At 46.1% G+C, this 22,261-nt stretch overlaps 1 protein-coding gene across 9 annotated transcripts; it reads left to right on the forward strand.

Moving 5' to 3' along the window:
• Positions 1-12,642: 12,642 nt before the first annotated feature.
• On the forward strand, positions 12,643-21,647 carry CDK20 (cyclin dependent kinase 20). Of its 9 annotated transcripts, none has more exons than XR_015131968.1 (9): positions 12,643-12,993; positions 13,352-13,465; positions 16,284-16,472; positions 16,707-16,828; positions 17,027-17,089; positions 17,818-17,911; positions 18,216-18,339; positions 18,797-18,952; positions 20,657-21,647. XR_015131968.1 is itself a non-coding variant. In XM_086315699.1 (9 exons), exons 4-9 carry the CDS (start codon positions 16,792-16,794, stop codon positions 20,852-20,854), a joined length of 672 nt encoding a protein of 223 aa, XP_086171825.1. In that variant the 5' UTR covers positions 12,643-12,993; positions 13,352-13,461; positions 16,284-16,472; positions 16,707-16,791; the 3' UTR covers positions 20,855-21,647. The 9 variants fall into 9 exon arrangements, 8 of the variants coding, with proteins under 8 accessions (XP_086171825.1, XP_086171821.1, XP_086171822.1 ...); XM_086315699.1 differs by having other exon boundaries at positions 13,352-13,461; XM_086315695.1 differs by lacking the exon at positions 17,818-17,911.
• The last annotated feature ends 614 nt before the right edge of the window (positions 21,648-22,261 follow it).

The following is a 22,261-nucleotide window of genomic DNA, read 5'->3' on the forward strand; positions in this document are numbered from 1 at the left end:
CCATCACAGGACTTGCCCTGATGGCAGCTGAAGTTTTATTCAGATGGGTACTTTTCCTTCCCTGCCTGATTTACTTTTCTTCGTTGAGTCCACTCAGGCACCCTTTGCAGGTCAGCGGGCAGGCTTCAGCTAAAGTGTTGTTCTCTGTTCTGTAAAGTTCTGTACAACAAGGGTGTGATCCCTGGGTCGGGAAGATCCCCTGGAGGGCACAGCAACCCACTCCAGTATTGTTGCCTGGAGAATCCCATGGACAGAGGAGCCTGGCGGGCTATAGTCCATAACGTTGCAAAGAGTTGGACACGACTGAAGCAACTTAGCACACATACATAGTTCCTTTGTCAGGGGATGATCTTTGTTCTTGTCCTGAAGAATAATTTAATTAACAAAGACTGTATACACACACACACACAATAAAAAACACCCAAAGATTTAGAACATTTGGAGTCAAATTCATGCTCCAGCACTTATATGCAACATTCTGGGTCCCTAAATACCTTATGATTTAACTTCTCTGAATCTAGGTATCGTCACATGTAATTCTCACAACACCACTGGTAAAACCCACTATGCTTGTAATGACTTAATAATGATGAACATTTTTTGAGGACTTAATGACTTATTATGCTCTCATTAAACCATTGGTGACTGCAGCCATGAAATTAAAAGACGCTTACTCCTTGGAAGGAAGGTTATGACCAACCTAGATAGCATATTCAAAAGCAGAGACATTACTTTGCCAACAAAGGTTCGTCTAGTCAAAGCTATGGTTTTTCCTGTGGTCATGTATGGATGTGAGAGTTGGACTGTGAAGAAGGCTGAGCGCCGAAGAATTGATGCTTTTGAACTGTGGTGTTGGAGAAGACTCTTGAGAGTCCCTTGGACTGCACGGAGATCCAACCAGTCCATTCTGAAGGAGATCAACCCTGGGACTTCTTTGGAAGAAATGATGGTAAAGCCGAAACTCCAGTACTTTGGCCACCTCATGCGAAGAGTTGACTCATTGGAAAAGACTCTGATGCTGGGAGGGATTGGGGGCAGGAGGAGAAGGGGACGACAGAGGATGAGATGGCTGGATGGCATCACTGACTCGATGGACGTGAGTCTGAGTGAACTCCGGGAGTTGGTGATGGACACGGAGGCCTGGCATGCTGCGATTCATGGGGTCGCAAAGAGTCGGACATGACTGAGCGACTGATCTGATCTGATCTAAACCACTGGAGCAACCCTCTTCAGTGGGTACCAGCAGTATCTCATTTGAAGAGAAAAACACTCAGCAATTGTTGTGGTCTTCAGCTGATGAGGAGCACTTTGAGAATTCCACTGCAACTACTTTGGTTTTATCCCCTGCACTAGGCCTCTACATGTTAATGTTCCAAGAGCAACTGCAGTTTCTCTAAGTTGGAACCTTGGTCCATGGCCCTCTCCCTAGAAGAGCACACCATGGGCACTCATAGAGCTTTATTGACTTACTGCTTGATGATGCGAAGAGTGGTGGAAAGGGCTTCCCTGTTGGTCCAGTGTTAAGAATCTGCCTGCCAATGCAGGGGACACGGGTTTGATCCCTGGTTTGGGAAGATTCCACGTGCCTTGGGGCAGCTGAGCCCCTGTGCCACAACTACTGAAGCCCGAGAGCTGTAGAGCCCATGTTCACTGAAAACCTGTGCACAGCAACAAAACCCATTACAGCCAAAAATAAATAAGTTAAAAAGTGGTAGAGAGCCACTGATTCACTTTAGTACTTGAGAAAATACTGAATTTTCTGAGATAAGCAGCTATGGAGGGGAACTGGAAGATTGCCAGTAGTATCTTAAAGCATTCGCTGCTGTGTGTTCAATCTTCAAAAGGTCGTGTATGAGAGCAGCCACCTCCTTCCGCTGAGGGAACTGCAGGCACTGGAGTAGGCATTTCTCCTCTTCACAAAAAGGAATTTATCGAGTGCACTTGAGTCATCTTGCTCAGTTTCTCAGTCATGTCTGACTTTGCAACCCCATGGACTGCAGCCCACCAGCCTCCTCTGTCCATAGGATTTTCCAGGCAAGAATACTAAAGTGGGTTGCCATTTCCTTCTCTAGGGGATTTTCATGACTTAAGAATTGAACATGCAACTCTTGCACTGTCAGGCAGATTCTTTACCACTGAGTCATCTTGAGACCTTACTGAAAATACAGAGTCTGATTCAGTAGGTCTAGGGTGCTGCTGGGCATCTACATCACAGCAAGCTCCCAGGGGTTGACAGTGCTGCTGGCTTGCAAATGGCATTTTGTGCAACTAGTCAAGAGTTCATACTCTGTTTCTCATGTGTTTCCCCCAACCCTATCCAAGCCAAGGGGCTCGAAAGTTGTCTCAGAAAGTGAGTGCACAGAATAGCCTAAGCTCCCACGAAGCTCCCTAGGACTAAGAGAAGACTTTCCGTTTCCTGAGAAAGAGATCACTGTTAAATTCTGAAAGCCAAAGAAAAAGAGACTCTAAGAAAGCAGAGGGAGAGGAGTGGCTCACTACTTATAAGAGATCCTCATGTGTGTTCACGCTGTCGATTCAGTCATGCCCAACTCTATGCAACCCTATGGACTGTAGCCCGCCAGACTCCCCTGTCCATGGGATTAAGTGCTAATTTCTCCCTAGAAACCAGGACTGCCAGAAGGTAGTGGGATGACACTGAAAGTGCTGAAAATAGAAACTGTCAACCAAGAATTCTACATCTGGCATAACTATACTTCACAAATGAAGGAGGAATTAAGATCTGCCCCACAACAAATTCTAAAAGGAGTTCTTTGGGCTGAAATAAAAGGACTCTTGAGAGTAACTTGAATCAACATGGCATCAGTAAAGATAACTACATAAGTAAGTGTGGAAATGACAACATAAATATAAATGCTCTGTGTAATTATATTTTTCCTATTTGATTTAAAAGACAAGTGCATAACACAATAATTATAAATCTGTATTGATGGTCACAGTATGTATAAAGATTGATTCGTATAATAATAACAACATAAAGGAGAGGGGAAGGAACAGAGCTTATATAGGAACAAAGTTTTTCCACATGGCTGAAATTTAGTATTAATTAAAATTATTGATTGTTGGGAATTCCCTGGCTGTCCAATGGTTAGGACTCCACACTTTCATTGCCGAGGGCACAGGTTGGGGAACTAAGATCCTGCAAGTCACATGCAAGGTAAAACAAAATGTTAGATTGTTTTAAATTAAGATGCTAGTTTTACTACCCAGAGAAACATTAAGAAAAAAGATTTTTTAATATCGTAAACAAAATGACAAGAGAATTGAAACAGAACACACTAGAAAACATCTACTTAATACAAAAGAAGCTGATAATAGAGGAACAGAGAAATGAAAAAGACATGGAAAATAAATATCAATTAGTAGATGTAAATCCTACTTCAGAAATCATTACAACAAATGCTAATGAATTAGGCATTCCAATCAAAAGAGAGAGATTGACAGAATGGATTTTCCCAAAAACATGATCCAATTATAAGCTGTATACAAGAGAGTCTCTTTAGAAAGTTAAAAGATGAGAAAAGATACAGAATGTAAATAGAAACCAAGAGAGTCAAGTGGTTATACTGGTTTGAGTCAACATAGACTTTAAGACAAAAACTGTTACTGGAAACAAAGGACACTTTATAGAGGTATTTAAGGAAATAAATAGGACAATCCAATAGGAAAAATGATTATACAAACATATTCACTTAACAATAGACGTCTATAATACAGTGAAACGAAACCAGACTTAAAACTGAAAGGAGCCAACACATAATTCAACAATAAAAGTTGAAAACATCATGTCCCACTTTCAATAATAAAACAACTAGGCAAAAGAAAAGCCAGGAAATAAAAGACTAGAACAACACTAAAACACGGTTAGATCCAGCAGACGTCTGTAGATAGCATGTGGTCTCTTCCTGGACCACAGATTGAACACGTGTTCCCTGTACTGCAAGGCAGGTTCTTAACCACTGGACCACCAGCAAGTCCCCGTGATTACTGTTTTAATGATTTTTTTAGAGGAAATTTAAAAATTTTAGAACAGTTTTAGATTTACAGAAAAATCGCAATAATGCAGCTTGCACATACTTCAAAACCCAGTTTCTTCTATTAACATTTTGTATTTAGTATGGCACATCTACAATAATTAATAAATGAATGTTGACACATTATTATTGACCGAAGTCCATACTTTATTCAGATTTCCTTAGTTTTTACCGAATATGTTTTTTTCTGTCCTAGTATTCTAAGATATCAAGTTCTCTTTCATTGTCATGTCTCTCTAGGCTCCTCTTGGTTATGGGCTTCCCTTGTGGCTCAGCTGGTAAAGAATCAGCCTGCAATGCAGGAGACCTGGGTTCGATCCCTGGGTTGGGAGTTCCCCTGGAGAAGGGAAAGCCTACCCACTCCAGTATTCTGCCCTGGAGAATTCCATGGACTGTATAGTTCATGGGGTCACAAAGAATCGGACACAACTGAATGACTTTCACTTGGCTATGGCAGTTTCTCAGACCTTCCTTGTTCTTGATGACCTTGCCAGTTTTGAGGAGTGTTGTTCACCTTTTTGTAGAATGGCCCACGTTCGGGATTTGCGTCATGTTTCCTCATGATCTGATAGAGATTATGGGATTTGGGAAGGAAGACAACAGAGGTAAAGTGCCATTCTCTCCACATACTAGTACTATCAGCACGGCTTATCACTAGTAATGACCTTATCTCTTGACTGAGGTGGAGTCTTGTCAGATTTCTTCCCTGTATAGTATTTTTCATTTGATTTCACTTGATTTTCATTTCAGATGAGATGGGTGAATGGCATCACCAATGCAATGAACATGAACTTGGGCAAACTTCGGGAGCTAGTGAGGGACAGGGAGGCCTGGCATGCTGCAGTCCATGGGGTCACAAAGAATTGAACATGACTGGGCCACTGAACAACAACAATATAGTCTTTTATTAACTTTTCATATTGTCCTCTTTGACAGTATGACACGACATACAGTCAGCAGTTAAAAAGTGGGGAGCTATTCACGTACTGGAAAGACAACAACTTACAGAAATGAAAATATGTAACAGGGAGAGGGAAAGAGGAAGGGAAAGAAAAGTCCACATGTATTACAGGGACTCAGCCACACCATATATCACTAAAGTTTAATTCCCTTTAATTGTAGGGTCAAAAAAGATACTTAGGAATTGATTGATAGCCTAGATCCTGCAAAATCTGCTGTTCTGAGGGGAAGAGGCATCTGTAAATTTCAACAAAATTCCTGGAAAGAATTAATGTGAAATTTTCTGAAGCCACAGAAAAACATCAAAAGAAGCATTAAAATAACCCTAATATTAGGGTTATTTTGTTATCACTAATATTGTGATAGTGTGGCTGACAACAAACTGTGGAAAGTTCTTAAAGAGATAGGAATACCAGACCACCTTACCTGCCTCCTGAGAAATCTGTATGCAGGTCAAGAAACAACTAGTACTAGACATGGAACAACAGACTGGTTCCAAATTGGGCAAGGAGTACGTCAACGCTGTATATTGTCACCCTGCTTATTTAACTTCTATGCAGAGTAAATCATGAGAAATGCTGGGCTGGATAAAGCACAAGCTGGGGTCAAGATTGCCTGGAGAAACACCAATAACCTCAGATATGCAGATAACAGCACCCTTATGGGAGAAAGCAGAGAAGAATTAAAGAGCCTCTTGAACAAAGTGAAAGAAGAGAGTGGAAAGTCTGGCTTAAAATTCAGCATTCAGAAAACTAAGATATGGCATCTGGTCCCATCACTTCATGGCAAACAGATAGGGAAACAATGGAAACAGTGAGAGACTTTCTTTTCTTGGGCTCCAAAATCACTACAGATGGTGATTGCAGCCATGAAATTAAAAGACGCCTGCTCCTTGGAAGAAAAGCTATGACCAACCTAGATAGCATATTGGAGAAGGCAATGGAAACCCACTCCAGTACTCTTGCCTGGAAAATCCCATGGACGGAGGGAGGAGCCTGGTAGGCTGCCATCTATGGGGTCGCAGAGTCGGACACAACTGAAGTGACTTAGCAGACAGCATATTAAAAAGCAGAGACATTACTTTGCCAACAAAGGTTCGTCTAATCAAAGCTATGGTTTTTCCAGTAGTCACGTATGGATGTGAGAGTTGAACCATAAAGAAAGCTGAGTGCTGAAGAATTGATACTTTTGAACTGCGGTGTTGGAGAAGACTCTTAAGAGTCCCTTGGACTGCAAGGAGATCCAACCAGTCAATCCTAAAGGAAATCAGTCCTGAATATTCATTGGAAGGACTGATGTTGAAGTTGAAGCTCCAATACTTTGGCCACCTGATTCCAATAACTGACTCATTGGAAAAGACCCTGATGCTGGGAATGATTGAAGGCAGGAGGAGAAGGGGATGACAGAGGATGAGATGGTTGGATGGCATCATCGACTCGATGGAAACTAGTTTGAGCAAGTTCTGGGAGTTGGTGATGGACAGGGAAGCCTGGTGTGCTGCAGTCCATGGGATCGCAAAGAGTCGGACACGACTGAGCAACTGAACTGAATTGAACTGAACTGAAGGAAGATATACCAAATTGTGCAGAAATAAGGAATAGAGTAACTCTATGGCATTGATATTTTTAGAATAGAATTTAAACATGAATGAATTTAAATTTCATGATAAAATTTTATAATTATTGCAATTGTTTATATTTTATATGTTGTTTAAGGTCTTTGTAAATGTGTTGTTGCCATATAAGTTACTTGAGAGAAATTAACTGGAATCATTACTGATGTTTACACGTTTAAGAAAATGAACTTTCATAGTCCAACTCTTTGCTATCCCATGGACTATAGCCTGCCAGGCTCCTCTGCCCATGGGATTCTCCAGGTAAGAATACCTGAGTGGGTTGCTATTCCTTTTTCCAGGGGATCTTCCCAACCCAGGGATCAAACCCAGGCCTCCTGTATTGCAGGCAGTCTTAACCATCTGAGTCACCAGGGAAGCCCAAGGTATTTGAGAGAAATTAATCACAATCATTACTGATGTATACAAGGTTAAGAAAATGAACTTTCATAGTTTTATCTTTTAGATAATTTAATAAATTGAAACTTAAATTACAAAAAAAAAAAAGTGGGGGGTTATGCTGCATCTCCTGAGAGCAGAGTACTTGCATAAGTTATCTGGAATCCTTCTGAATAGGATACTTTCTATTACCCTTTATTTATTTATCATTTATTTATTAATAGTAATTCATGGATATTTATTTTATACTTTTGGTTATAACCCAATACTACATCCTTGTTTTCCTGGTCAAATTGTTTCAGCTTTGGAAATTGGAAGCTCTTTCTGTTGGCTCATGTGCACCTTATTTTTTCTTTTTTAGCAGTTTCTTGTTTTCTGTTTTAAATATTATTTGTGAATACACTGAGAAACACTTCAAATAACACTATAATTTTTTTGTTTTTAAATACCAAGCATAATTTCTTGATAAAATCCCAGTGGGAGGATAATCTATTATCCTCACCAAAAAGTAACTGCTTCTCTTACTTATTTATGTATTTTTAAACTTATTTTTGGCTGCTCTGGGTCTTCGTTTCTTCGAGGGCTTTTTTCTAGCTTTGGCGAACTGGAGCTCCTTTCTGTCGCCCTGCACAGGCTTCTCTCATTGTGGAACATGGAGCTGCTAAGTCACTTTAGTCGTGTCCGACTCTGTGTGACCCCATAGACGGCAGCCCACCAGGCTCCCCCGTCCCTGGGATTCTCCAGGCAAGAACACTGGAGTGGGTTGCCATTTCCTTCTCCAATGCAGGAAAGTGAAAGTGAAGTCGCTCAGTCGTGTCCAACTCTTCACAACCCCCATGGACAGCAGCCCACCAGGCTCCTCCATCCATGGGACCCTCCAGGCAAGAGTACGCGCTTGGGCTCAGTAGCTGCAGAAGCTGTGGCTCATGGGCTTAATTGCTCCTCTTCCTGTTGAATCTTCCTGGCTAGGGATCAAACCTAAATCCCCTGCATTGGCCAGCGGACTCTTATCCACTTCACCAACAAGTCCAAATATTAACCCTTTCTATTCCTCTTTTTTTGCTCCTGACATTCCATGTTTCCTTCTGTTATCATTCTCCTTCTCCTTTCAAGAACTTCCTTTAGCAATTTTTAAAATTAAGTTCACTAAGAACAAATTCAATTTTCCTTCATCTGAGAATGGCTTCACTTCATTTTCATTCCTAAAGTATATTCTCACTGGATATATAATTCTGTTAACAGTTCCTTTCTCTTAGCACTTGAAAAATGTGCTGTTTCCTTCTGGCCTCTATGGGTTCTAATGAGAAATCACAAGAATTAGAGACATTCTGCCCCAGTAGGCAATGTATCATTTTTCTAGGACTGCTGGGCACATTCAAGAGTTGGTTTTTTTGTTTTTTTCTTTTAGTTTTCAGTAATTTGATTTATGATGTTTTAGGGCATTATGATAGTTTGGGGCCTATTCTTTTGGGATTGACTCAACTTCTTCAAACCGTAGGTTATACCTTCCCCCAATTCGTGAAGCTTTCAATCATTATCTATTCAAATATTTTTTTCAGCCCTGCCTTCTTCCACCTCTCCTAAATTTTAGATCTACTCTTAATGTCTTACCAGCCTTTCAGATTATGTTTATTTAAAAATTCTTTTTTTTTTAATTTAAAAAGGCTTAATTGTGGAAAATAACATATACAATTTACCATTTAAACAATTTACCATCTGAACAATTTCTAAGTGTACAGTTCAGTAGTGTTAAGCATATTTACAGTACTGTGAAACCAATATCCAGAAGTTTTCATATGGGAAAACAAACTCTATACCCATCAAACAACAGCACCCCATTTCTTCCTTCACCCATGCCCCAGCAACCATCAGTCTACTGTCTGTTGATATGAATTTGATTTCTCTACATACTTCATATAAGTGGAATCATACAGTATTTTTGTTTTTGTGACCAGCTTTTTTCACTTAGCATAATGTCCTCAAGGTTCACTCACATTGTATCATGTGGCAGAATTTTCTTCCTTTTTAGGAATGAATAGTATTCCAGGACTTCCTTGGTGGTCCAGTGGTTAGGACTCTGTTTTTCCAAAGATAGGGGCACAGGTTCCATCCTTGGTCAGGGAACTAAGATCCCTCATACCACGCCATTGAGGAAAAAAAAAAAAGAGTAATATTCCATTGTATGTATATATTGTATTTTGTTTATCCATTTATCTCTCCATGGACACTTGGGTTGTTTATTCCTCTTGCCTACTGTGAACAGTGCTACTATGAATATGGAAGTGCGAACATTTCTTCAAAGTCTTGCTGTTAATTCTTTTGATATATACTCAGAAGTAGAATTGCTGGATCACATAGTAATTCTATTTTTAATTTTTGAGGAGCTCCCATACTGTTCTTCATAGCAGCTGCACCGTTTCACATTATTTTGTGTCTAGTTTCTTTGAACATTGTGCTTGAGATTCATCCATGTTGTTGCAAATAATAATGTTTTGTTTATTCTCATTACTATGTAGCACTCCATTAGGTGAAAAATCCTGCAATTTATTTATTCTACTATAGACTTTGGGGTTGTTTCCAGGTTTGAGCTATTAAAAAGAGTGCTGTTATCAACATTCTTCTGTGTTTCTGGTGTTAAAAAAAATGTGCGAGTGAGTGCTAAGTCACTTCATTCATGTCCGACTCTGTGCCACGCTATGGACTGTAGCCTGCCAGGCTCCTCTGTCCATGAGATTCTCCAGGCAAGAATACTAGAATGAGTTGCCATGCTCTCCTCAAAAAAAAAAAAAAAAAAGGCATGTATACACATTTCTGCCAAGTCAAATTCCTAGGAGTGGAATGATATTCTGGTGATTATTATATTATGGTTTTGACTTAAAATTTCCTGATGACTAGTGGAATTAGCAGAGAACTTTTCAAATGTTTATGGGCCATTTGTGTATCTCCTTTTGTGAACTGTCTATCCTATATTTTGCCCACTTTTCTGAAAGCTTGCTTCTTATGATTTTGCAAGAGTTCTTAATAAATTCTGCATATGAGTTCTTCGTCAGATACAAGTGTTACAATATTTTCTCCTTTTTGTGGCTTTGTTCTTCACTCTCTAAATGTAGTTTCTTATGATAAACCGATGTTCTTACTATTGACAAAGTTCAACTTTTCATTTTTATTTGTCTTTTAACATTTTCTGTAACCTCATTTAGAAAATCCTAACTAAAAAGCCTCTTCATGAAAGTGAAAGAGGAGAGTGAAAAAGTTGGCTTAAAGCTCAACATTCAGAAAACTAAGATCATGGCATCTGGTCCCATCACTTCATGGCAAATAGATGGGGAAACAGTGGAAACAGTGTCAGACTTTACTTTTGGGTGCTCCAAAATCACTGCAGATGGTGACTGCAGCCATGAAATTAAAAGACGCTTACTCCTTGGAAGGAAGGTTATGACCAACCTAGATAGCATATTCAAAAGCAGAGACATTACTTTGCCAACAAAGGTTCATCTAGTCAAGGCTATGGTTTTTCCTGTGGTTATGTATGGATGTGAGAGTTGGACTGAGCACCGAGGAATTGATGCTTTTGAACTGTGGTGTTGGAGAAGTCTCTTGAGAGTCCCTTGGACTGCAAGGAGATCCAACCAGTCCACTCTAAAGGAGATCAGTCCTGGGTGTTCTTTGGAGGGAATGATGCTGAAGCTGAAACTGCAATACTTTGGCCACCTCATGCGAAGAGTTGACTCATTGGAAAAGACTCTGATGCTGGGAGGGATTGGGGGTAGGAGGAGAAGGGGATGACAAAGGATGAGGTGGCTGGATGGCATCACTGACTCATGGACATGAGTTTGAGTGAACTCCGGGAGTTGGTGATGGACAGGGAGGCCTGGCGTGCTGTGATTCATGGGGTCGCAAAGAGTCGGACACGACTGAGCGACCGAACTGAACTGAACTGAACCCAAAGTCATTAAAATATTTTTTTTTCTAAGAGCTTCATTGTTTATCTTTTATATTTAGGTCTGCAGTCCATCTGGAATCAATTTTTGTGTATAATTTGAGATCTGCGTCAATAGACAGTTCTTCCTCATATGACTTTCCAAATGACCCAGTACCATTTTTTGAAGACCATCCTTTCCCATTCCACTGCTGTATTTACCCACACCATTTGTAATAGCTGTAAAGCATTCCATTCTAAGGCACTCTCATAACTTATTCACCATTCTTCCATGGGATATTTGACTTATTTTCTAGCCTCTGCCATCATCAAACAGGGTGAATATATCTGTATAGACATCAAGGCCTTCTTCTGAAATTGTTAAAGCAGAGTACAATTTATGAGCCAGAAAAATATTTATTTTTTTGAAGAATTAATAAATTATACGGTTCACAATTTCAAAAAAATCCAAAGAGGCCCAGTGAAAAGATCACCTCCTACCTTGTCCCCAATCCTTCTGGTCCCTTCACCAGGTAAGCACAATCATGAAATCTTGAGTATTTTCCAGACACCTTGTAATGCATGAACAAGCATTATTTATATTATTTTCTTTTCTTTTTACACAGCTAGTGGCACTCTATATACTTTGTTCTTCACCTTGTCCTTTTGACTTAACAATACATCTTAGAAATCTTCCCGTTAGTGTGCATAGAAAAGCATCCTGGTTCATTTTAAAGGTAGCGTAAATGATGTGTGTCACTGACTCGATGGACGTGAGTCTGAGTGAACTCCGGGAGTTGGTGATGGACAGGGAGGCCTGGCGTGCTGCGATTCATGGGGTCGCAAAGAGTCGGACACGACTGAGCGACTGAACCGAACTGAAATGAATTGAATTGCTGCGTGTATCACAATTTAGACAGTCTCCTATCGATGGATATCAATGCCGTTTCTAAGTTTTTGCAATTCATCTGTGCTTCAATGCCTGAACTTACACGTGTCATTTCACATGAGTGTAATGTATCTGTTGGAGGAGGTTCTAGAAGTGGATCAAAGAGGATATACAACTGTGATATGATTATTTTATTATTATTTTAGTTGTGATTAGATTATTTTACGGTTTATCTCATCGTGTATGAGATTAAACACTTTTTCAGAAGTTTTAAAAAGCGACTTGCTTTTATCAACATCCTTTGACGGCATGCACTTCTTTAAAATCCCCCAGTCTGCAAATTCCTCCAGTATTTCCTCATTAGAAGTCCTCAGACATTGTCTTTCTGTGTCAGAGTTTGCACTTTTTAAAAGTTGTCTTTAAATGCTGCCATTTCACGCTCCCTCCACAACGCAGACCGGAACCCGTCTCGCTTCCATCACCATTAAGTCTGGGGCTTAAAGGCGGAATGGTACCTGTATGTTTTCCTAGGTGGAAGCTGGCACCTCTAGGTAAGGGGGCGGAGGGACCCTGGCCTTCTTGGGGAGGAGCCCGCCCCTCCCTGTCACTTTTCGGCCACGCCCTCGGCGCCGCAGTCACGCCCCTGGGTGGACGGCCCCGCCCCTCCCTGCCCCGTGCTCGCCTCCTCCCTGAAGAGCGGCTCCACCCTCCCGCCAATTTAGCGCCTTCCCACCGCCTCTCGGCTTTGCCCTCGGGCTAAGTGGCCCCGCCCGTTACGTAACCTGGCATCACTGGTCACGTGGTGCTCGGCAGAGGCGAGAGGGATCGGCAGCCATCGCTCCCGCCCGCACGGATGACTTCTGCTGAGTGAAGCGCACTGAGGCGTGATGGCGAGGTCCTAGGGAAAGGCACTGAGAGGCCTGGACGTCACCTCTAGTTGCCTTCGGCCTCCAGGCCCGGGCGCTCGTTTCTGCGTCGTTGCTAGGCAGCCGCGTCTGGGGCGGAAGCCGGGGCGGGCTAACGCGGAAGGGTCTGGTGCCAGCGAGGGGCTGTAACTGCGGAGGGTCAGGGTGCCGGGCAGAGGGCCATGGAGCAGTACTGCATCTTGGGGCGCATAGGGGAGGGTGCGCACGGCATCGTCTTCAAAGCCAAGCACGTGGAGGTGAGCATCCAGCCCTTCCTCTTCGGTTTCATTGAGATCTCCCCGTCTTCCTGACCCATGCTTGGGCCATAGCTTCTGCCTCCCGGTAGTTCATCCTGGCGTGCGCCCGCCTCTTTTGCCCGCGGAGGGGAGGGCTTCCAAGTTGCGGCCAGCTACCAACGGCGCTTTCAGCGAATTCCCCTAGGAGCCTGGCGTGGATATCTGAGTTGTTTGCCCAGCTCTGCGCCGGTTGGCCCTGATTTCCCTCCAGCACGGGTTGGGGGGCGCGTTCCACCCCCACGAGGACCTCAGCCCTCGGCGTCGCACCCCTTTTCCCAGCTGGGACGGGCTGGTAGTGTCTGCGTTCTGTCCCAAACAGACTGGAGAGATCGTTGCCCTCAAGAAGGTGGCCCTGCGGCGGCTGGAGGATGGCATCCCCAACCAGGTCCTACGGGAGATCAAGGCCCTGCAGGAGATCGAAGACAGTCAGTATGTGAGTGGGGCTGGTGTTCTGAGGGGCTGTCCCACCCTCCTTGCTCACTCCCACTCTGAGGGCCTGCGGTCACTGTGTTTCCTTATTTGCATCCTCACCCCTCAACTCACTGCCTTTCTTGTCCACATTCATTCACCCAGTTATTTCATTCCTCACTCATTCCCTCTTGTTCACGCATTTATTTCTTGCCTACTTGTTCATTCATTGACTGACTTATCCTTTTTCTCAAATCATATAATGATTTCTAATGATAATGATTATTGCCACCTGTTGAGCTCCTGTTACCTTCTGCAGGCTGGGTTAACTGCTTTATGTACACTGTCCTGAGTTTTCTCCTCCATACTGCAAGGCGGGTTTCAGGCTCTCCTTCTCTCAGGCCAGGGCCTGCTCATGGGCACTCAGCTGGCTCAAGCTTGTCTGTGGAGGCTTTGCCTGATTGCAGAATCAAGGTTTTAGCATTAGGGTCTCCCATAGGCTCTGCCCTCTGCTGGGCACTGGAGACATAGCCCCTAACCTGCTTTTGAGAACTGAAGTGTGATAGGGGAGACAGACAAAGGCTACAGGGTCCACTTGGCGTGATTTGTATGTGACAGGCATGAGAGGGGCTGTGGGCGCATGGGGAGAGACACCTCCCACACCCAGGCTCATTACGTGGTTTTCTCTCTTGTCCATGTCCTTCCTGAGTGGAGAATGTACCTAACTTCCTGGGGAGTGACAAGGCTAGGCCCACCCACCCAAGAGTAGGCAATACTCTGACTTGCTTCTTTTTTTTTTTTTTTTTTAATTTTATTTTTAAACTTTACATAATTGTATTAGTTTTGCCAAATATCAAAATGAATCCATCACAGGTATACATGTGCTCCCCATCCTGAACCCTCCTCCCTCCTCCCTCCCCATACCATCCCTCTGGGTCGTCCCAGTGCACTAGCCCCAAGCATCCAGTATTGTGCATCGAATCTGGACTGGCATCTCATTTCATATATGATATTTTACATGTTTCAATGCCATTGTCCCAAATCTTCCCACCCTCTCCCTCTCCCATAGAGTCCGTGAGACTGTTCTATACATCAGTGTCTCTTTTGCTGTCTGACTTGCTTCTTATTCTCTAGAGATGTCCATGATATTTTGGTGACAAAAGCATGTTTTAGAACTGCATGTGTCATCCTGGTTTTGTATAAGAATATTAAGTGTATATATATATATATATATATATATATATATAGGCTTCCCAGGTGGCTAAGATGGTAAAGAATCTGCCTGCGATACCTGAGACCTGGGTTTGATCCCTGGGTCCGGAAGATCTGCTGGAGAAGGGCATGGCAACCCACTCCAGTATTCTTGCCTGGAGAATCCCATGGACAGAGAAGCCTGGTGGGCTACAGTCCATGGGTTCACAAAGAGTCAGACATGACTGAGCGACTAACACATACAACACACACACACACACACACGTATGAATATGTGTCTGTGTATACCATGTCTCTTGTAAAGTCTGGTGGGATAGACTCCTACTGTTGACTATAGGTGGTAGGATTTTACTTTTGCTGGGGTTTTTTGTTATAATTTTGTGTATTATCTGAATGTATGTTTGTCCCAATTTGTAAAATGACTGTATGCTACCATCAAAATCAGAAAAACAGCACTATGGCCATTCTTGTTTTTTGAGGACAGTAAAAGGGCTTGCAAACAGCTTGTGTGAGCTGGTTGGAGGGCCCATGGGAAGCTGGTGATACAATCCCATGTCCTGTGTAGCAGGCCTGAAGGGTCTATCTTTAAAACACTGCTGGTATTCCCCTGGCCCAGGCCATCCTCACCTCTCATCAGAACTACTGCAACAGCTCCCCCTTCCCTCCTCCACCTTCCCTGCCACTACTCCCACTCCACAGTCAAAAACTGTAGATGAATCCACTCCCCAGCTTGAAAAGCTCCAGTGTCTTCTCTTCACTCTGAAAGAACTATCTCTATCTGCTCTGTCTCATGCCAGCCTCTTCATTCATTCAGCAAAATTTCTTCCATGTCTCTCCGAAAACAGCACTATCGAGACTCCAGGAGTATAGAACAGAGCAGCCTCCTTCCTGTTCTTGCCTTCGGGCCTTGTGTTTGCTGTCCCCCTGCCCCCAGCTCCTTCCCAGATCCCTATATAACAGACCTCGCCCCATCTGTTCTCTTCTGTTTTCATCAGAATACCCTATAGGTTTGTTAGTTTCTGTCATTTTTCCCCTCCTTGAGAACCCACTGGCCCTCCCTCCTGCTCATTGCTGTGCAGCCAGCCCTTGTGGGCCCTCGGTTTATATGGCATGTCTCCTGCGCCCAGTGCTGGGAGCTGCGATCACCTGTGTGGATGTGTTTCCAGATGACTTTCCAGTTCATGGGCTGGGTGGGGGATCAGACACTGCCCTACGTGGCCTTTCTTAGACCTCCTTTCCCCTGAGGGTTTGCTAGAACTAAATCACTTCAGTAGTGTCTGACTCTGCGACCTCATGGACTGTGACCCGCCAGGCTTCTTGTCCAGGGAATTCTCCAGGCAAGAATACTGGAGTGGGCCGCCATGTCCTCCTCCGGGGGATCTTCCCAACCCAGGGATCAAACCCACATCTCTTAGGTCTCTTGCATTGGCAGGCGGGTGTTTACTACAGGATTCCAGTAGGGACTTGCCTTCTTCTGGGAGAAGGGAGCGAGAGAGCACCCAGCTCCCTGATCCTGAGCTCAGGTCTCTTTTCAACTTCTCTGCCTGCCTGGTCCTCTGTTGGCGCAGGGGCTGGGGATCCGAGAGAACGTGAGCCATGAGAGTCTGGAGGCTGACGGGGTACCATTGCAGGTTGTGCAGCTGAAGGCCGTGTTCCCACACGGCGCAGGCTTTGTGCTGGCCTTCGAGTTCATGCTGTCAGATCTGGCTGAGGTGGTGCGCCACACCCAGAGGCCACTGGCCCAGGCGCAGGTCAAGAGCTACTTACAGATGCTGCTCAAGGGTGTTGCCTTCTGCCATGCCAACAACATCGTGCATCGGGTCAGTACCACCATGGGCTGGGGTGGGCCTGTGGATGGCTGGGCTGGGAGTAGGCCAGCCCTTGATAAAGGGCATGGTTTGGGAGGGGACAGAACGGGCAGGGCCTGGGAACAAGTGACTGGAGTTGTGGCCCTGGAAGAGACCAGGTCCTGAGCTCACCCGGGTGCCCAGCCTGCCAAGCCCTCCTGTCCCGAGGTCCGCTAGAGGAACTGATGCTTCTTTTGGTGCCCTCAGGACCTGAAGCCAGCCAACCTGCTTATCAGTGCTTCAGGCCAGCTCAAGATAGCAGACTTTGGCCTGGCCCGGGTCTTTTCCCCAGATGGCAACCGCCTCTACACACACCAGGTGGCCACCAGGTAGGGAGGACCAGTTTCTGGGCAGGATATGGCAAAGGATAGGCCCCCAGCCTACCTACTGGGGAAGAGATGATTTTGGAAGAGATGTTCTGTCCAAACAAGTGCTACTGGGGCTGGTGTGAGGGTCAGGGTGACCTTCCAGGGCAGCTTCCTGACAGACCAGTGACCTACCTGTGACCCCGTGCCCTCCTCTCATAGGTGGTACCGAGCCCCCGAGCTCCTGTATGGTGCCCGCCAGTACGATCAAGGTGTTGACCTCTGGTGAGACTCCTATGGGCTAGACAAAGGGGGGATGTGGGTAGCTGAGTCACCTCTCCTCCTGGACATTGAGGTCTCTAAGCCATTTGGGGGTTTTCCCTGCTGTGAGCTCTAGGTTGCCTTGGGAGTGTCTCCTCTGGTTAGAGTATTTCTGAGGAGTTTGGAATCAGTGATCCTCCCCATGAGTTTTGAGCTGGGAGGGGTCAAGTGGGATTGGAGTGATTGTCCCTGTAGGAAGCTTCTGGGCTGAGGTTGGGAAGGCGGTCCGAGGCATGGGACGTCTAAGCCGGTATGCAGGGGATGACATCCCAGGATGTAATGTCCCTGAGTTATGCAGAGGCCTGGGTCCCTGGATATGAAGGCCCTGGACCTTTATTTGGAGTTGGATGCATGGCATCTCACTCTAGTATTCTTGCCTGGAGAATTCCAAGAACATAGGAGCTTTGTGGGCTACAGGCCATAGGATCTCAGAGTCAGACATGACTGGACTCACCTGGTAGCTCAGTTGGTAAAGAATCTGCCTGCAATGCAGGAGACCCTGGTTTGATTCCTGGGTCAGGAAGATCCCCTGGAGAAGGGATAGGCTACCCATTCCAGTATTCTTGGGCTTCCCTGGTGACTTAGATGATAAAGAATCCTCCTGCAGTGAGGGAGACCTGGGCTTGATCCCTGGGTTGGGAAGATCTCCTGGAGAAGGGAAAGGCTACCCACTCCAGTATTCTTGCCTGAAGAATTCCATGGGCAGAGGAGCCTGGCAGGCTACAATCCTTGGAGTTGCAAAGGATCAGACACGACTGAGCAACTTTCACTTCACAAGAGTTCGAGGTCTGGGGGCTGTTTTGGGGGTCTGTCCCAGAATGGGAGGGGGTTGCTGTGTGTTCCAGAGTATGAGGTTCTGAGACGTTCCCCAAACTGGGTTGATGTGTGTTTCAAAGTTGAGGCCTAAGACCTATTTAGAGAATGGGCTATGCTCTGTATTCTAGGCTTGAAGCTTTGGACTGTGTGAAGCTGGGGATCTGTAGGCTACTTTGTGGGTGTCTTGACCACAGAGGGAGGTGTGGGTGCTGGTGTGGGGAAACCTGTGTCCCTCGTGTGTGATCTCTGAGATGTTTGGCTTCTGTACCTGCAGGGCTGTGGGCTGCATCCTGGGGGAGCTGCTGAATGGGTCCCCCCTTTTCCCAGGAGAGAATGACATCGAACAGCTTTGTTGTGTGCTTCGAATCTTGGGCACCCCCAATCCTCAAGTCTGGCCGGTTTGCAGGGGCCTACCATTTGAGGGGGGAGGGGGTGTCCTCTCTTCCCCCAGCAGCTCATAACTCCCCTGCCTTGCATCTTCTGTCTTCTGCCTCAAGGCCCCCACACCTCCTAGACCCTCCCAGACCTTGGTCCTGGCCCAGCATGGGATCTCCTCCATCCCTGATCTACTGGAGGGTGGAGGACCAGAGCCCAGCCCCTACCCCTTCCTGCTAATCCCCAGCACACACGCAGCCCTTACCAAGCTGGGCATGGAGCAGGCGCCTGAGATGTGCATGTGTTCACTCACATCATGCTGTGAGCGCATGATGTCATGAGTGATGTGGTGCGAGCAGGGGCAGGTGGATGGGGGCTCTGTGAGTGAATGGCAGCAGGTGGGTGACAGAAAGCAAGAACTGACTCCTGAGGGGGCTGACAGGGTGGGCGCCAGCCGTGATGAGCCCCCTTCTCCTCCAGGAGATCACTGAGCTGCCCGACTACAACAAGATCTCCTTCAAGGAGCAGGCACCTGTGCCCCTGGAGGAGGTGCTGCCCGATGCCTCTCCCCAGGCCTTGGACCTGCTAGGGCGGTTCCTCCTCTACCCACCACAACAGCGCATCTCTGCCTCCCAGGTAGGAAGACGCCCATTGCCCTGACCCTCCTTGTTCATGCCCCTGTGTCCCAGCAGGTTGAGGTCCTCAGAACCTGTGATGGGCTGGGAACAGCACCCCTGGAGACAGGGGGCATGGAGAAGGGGTACCTCTCCTGAGCAGACCCTTGAGAGGCAGCAGGTGGCTAGGAGTGGCCATATTAAAAGGGCATGCCCACCTCGCTGAAGAGTGCATCTCGCTTCTTTATCCCTTCATTCCTTCAAGAAGAATTTACTAGCATCTGGCACATGCCCAGCATTGTCTTGGGTCCTGATCCCGTGTGAACAGACGTGACTTGTTCCTCTGGGCTCTCCACCCTGTGGTGGGGCAGGGCAGCCAGTCTGTGGGCATCAAGGGGAGGGATGTTGGGACTGACTCTGGGGTCATGCAGGTCTTCTGGAGAAGGGCGGGGGGAGTGGGGCGGGTCTATTATCCCAAGAGAAATGATGAGCAGAGGCCTGGAGAGGAGGACCCAGAAGGGGTTGTGGCTGTAGGTGAGGGAGGAGGGGAGAACCATGGGCTGATGGCTTATGGAGTCAGGCCTCTGTCACATGTACCTGTCCATCTGGCCTCATGGCAGCCTCACCTCCCTGCCCTTGGAGCAAGCAGTGTGTGTTTACATACACCCCTATGAGTTCCAATGTCAGCAATGCCTTTAGGATGTACTAAAGCCAACCGAGGCTTCCCAGGTAGCGTTAGTGATAAAGAATCTACCTGCCAGTGCAGGAGACATTAAAAAAAAAAGATGCAGGTTCGATCCCTGGGTCAGGAAGATCCTCTGGAGAAGGGAATGGTACCTCACTCCAGTATTCTTGCCTGGGAAATCCTAAGAACAGAGGAGCCTGGTGGGCAAAGAGTTGGACATGCCTGAAGCGACTTAGCACGCGTGCACCCGACCACTTCTCAGCCCCCCGCTGCTGCCTCCAATCTAAGTGCCTCCTGCCTCCATGCAAGTCCCCAATTGCTTCCCAGAGTTTGCTTCTCCTCCTCCCATTCGATCTCTCCTCCACTCGGCAGAGAGAGGGACCTTGTCCAGGCAGGCTGTCACATCTTCCCCTGCAGGGCTCTCTCCTCAGCTGAGAAGCCCAGGTCCTAGTGACCCACAGGCATCACACACGTGGGGCCGTCACATTTGTGACCCTGCAGCTCCCTTCCCCTTGCTCACTCCCTGGGACCCCAGGCCTCCTCCAGGTCCTAAGGTCTGTGCACTTCTGTCCCAGAGCCTCACTCATTCAGCTTCCAGATCTCTGCTCAAGTGCTACCTCTCGGGGCCTACCCTCCTGTTCTTCAGGCCTGCAGCTGCCCTAGTTTTCCTTGTCCATGCTCTGACTTTCTTTTTCCCACAGCACCAATCATCTGGTGCGCTGTTTATCTTACTTTACCTTGTTATCGCCCCCTGTGCTGTGCTGTGCTTAGTCGCTCAGTCGTGTCCAACCCCTGACTATATGGAAGACTTGAAGGCAGAGCTCTTTGTTAGTTCACTGCTACATCTCCTGTCTTTGGAGCAGTGCTGAAACAGTGAACACTCAGAGCTGTTGGGATCATCTTGAATGGAGAATGCATGAATGAGAAAATTTCTTCCAGGGTATTCTCGGGTATTCACATCCCCCCCAGAGGGAAGTGAACTGAACCTGGAAGGCTGCAGTGACCGGTTTCCTTTTGCTGTCTCTTGCTTGCTCCCCTCAGGCCCTCCTGCACCACTACTTCTTCACAGCTCCCCTGCCTGTCCACCCCTCGGAGCTGCCAATCCCCCAGCGCCCAGGGGGACCTGCCCCCAAGGCCCACCCAGGACCCCCCCATGTCCATGACTTCCACGTGGACCGGCCTCTCGAGGAGTCACTGTTGAACCCGGAGCTGATTCGGCCTTTCATCCCGGAGGGCTGAGATGCAGGGCCAGGCCCAGTTGGCTTGTCCCCCCAACTTCCTGCCCCTCCCAAGGACAACCCAAGCCACTCGTTCTTCTGCTCCAGCCTGATTTCAACCACAGTGGCCCTGGTCCTGGCCAGACGATGAGGCCATCCAGCCCCAGCAGAGGGCGCCCTCAACCTGTGCTGTCAGCCTCCAATTTTGTGTGCTGCTGAGGGATCCATCAGGAGGGGGCAGTGAGCTCCACTACCATGCCTGCCATCATCAGGGATTCCACCAGGCAGGGATTGTCCCAGTAGAACCATCTGAGGGAGCACTGAGTTTAAGATGTCCTCATGTTGGAAACCCAAGTGAGAAGGAAAGTTTGGTTTGATTTTGTTCTCAGACATTAAACACTAGTTCAATTTTGAGATTTATTATAAAAACCCTGAGTAGTTCTATGTGACGTAAGCCCCTCTTCCGTAGTTCATATAGAGAGAAGTGGCTGAGGTGGCATCATCTCTTGGCCCTTGTTTCTGCTCACTTGGAAAGTGGCCCCACTCATGGCTACTTTATAGTCTTGGGGGCTTCCTAGGTTCTTCATGTAACAGAGCTCCCTTTTAGAGGTAAGGTGGCAGAAGTCAAGGGCCAGGGATGGCTCAAGTGGGGGACCCCGTAGTGACCCTCCACACCTTAAACTGGTTTACCAGCATCACCCTCAGGATAAGGGTAGGCTGGGATCAAATGAACCTCTTCACTCAGAGATATCTTGCAAATAAGAGACATTCCTGGAATTCACTTGTTAATTCAGTAAATACCAAAACAATTCGAACTTGCTCTTGTCTTTCTTATTTAATAACTTGGTAAGCCAATTCTAAAATATATATGTGGAAATGAAAAGGTTAAGAGGAGGGAGAAGAAGAAAAGGAGAAAAGCAATAAAAGGATTTACCGTATCAGATACCAAGACATATAGGGTATAGTAAATAAGACAATGTGCTGTTTGTTCACGGATAGATTAAAAACAGACAAGTGAGAGAAACTAGTATTTTAAGAGAAACTTAAAATACTAGCAGTATGTTATTCAAAATATACATTTTGTGCTCATATGTATAAACTTCTGCAAGCGCTGAGGTTACAGAGGTGACTAACTGCCACCATCACTGCCCTCTAGGCTCTTTGAGGGTAAAATACAGTAAACTCAGTTGTTGCTTGCAGGGATAAGTTTAAGTGTCTCATGTGACTTTAAAGGTGTTTTAAGCATCTGCCCTCTGCCTGTTTGTCCAGCCACATCTGAAGACTAAGCTTCAGTCTAGCTCAATTTCTGGTATCTCTCACCTCCATATGAATGTGGGTCTGGACCCAAACCCTGATCGCTGACACTCAGCCAGTTCTGCTCACAAAGACTCTATAAACCTTACCCCCACCCCCAACACAGACCCTAGCC

This window comes from Bos grunniens, chromosome 8 (genome assembly GCF_055505025.1).
Source record: "Bos grunniens cultivar Pamir isolate PY7600 chromosome 8, Bosgru_T2T1.0, whole genome shotgun sequence".
NCBI lineage: Eukaryota > Metazoa > Chordata > Mammalia > Artiodactyla > Bovidae > Bos > Bos grunniens.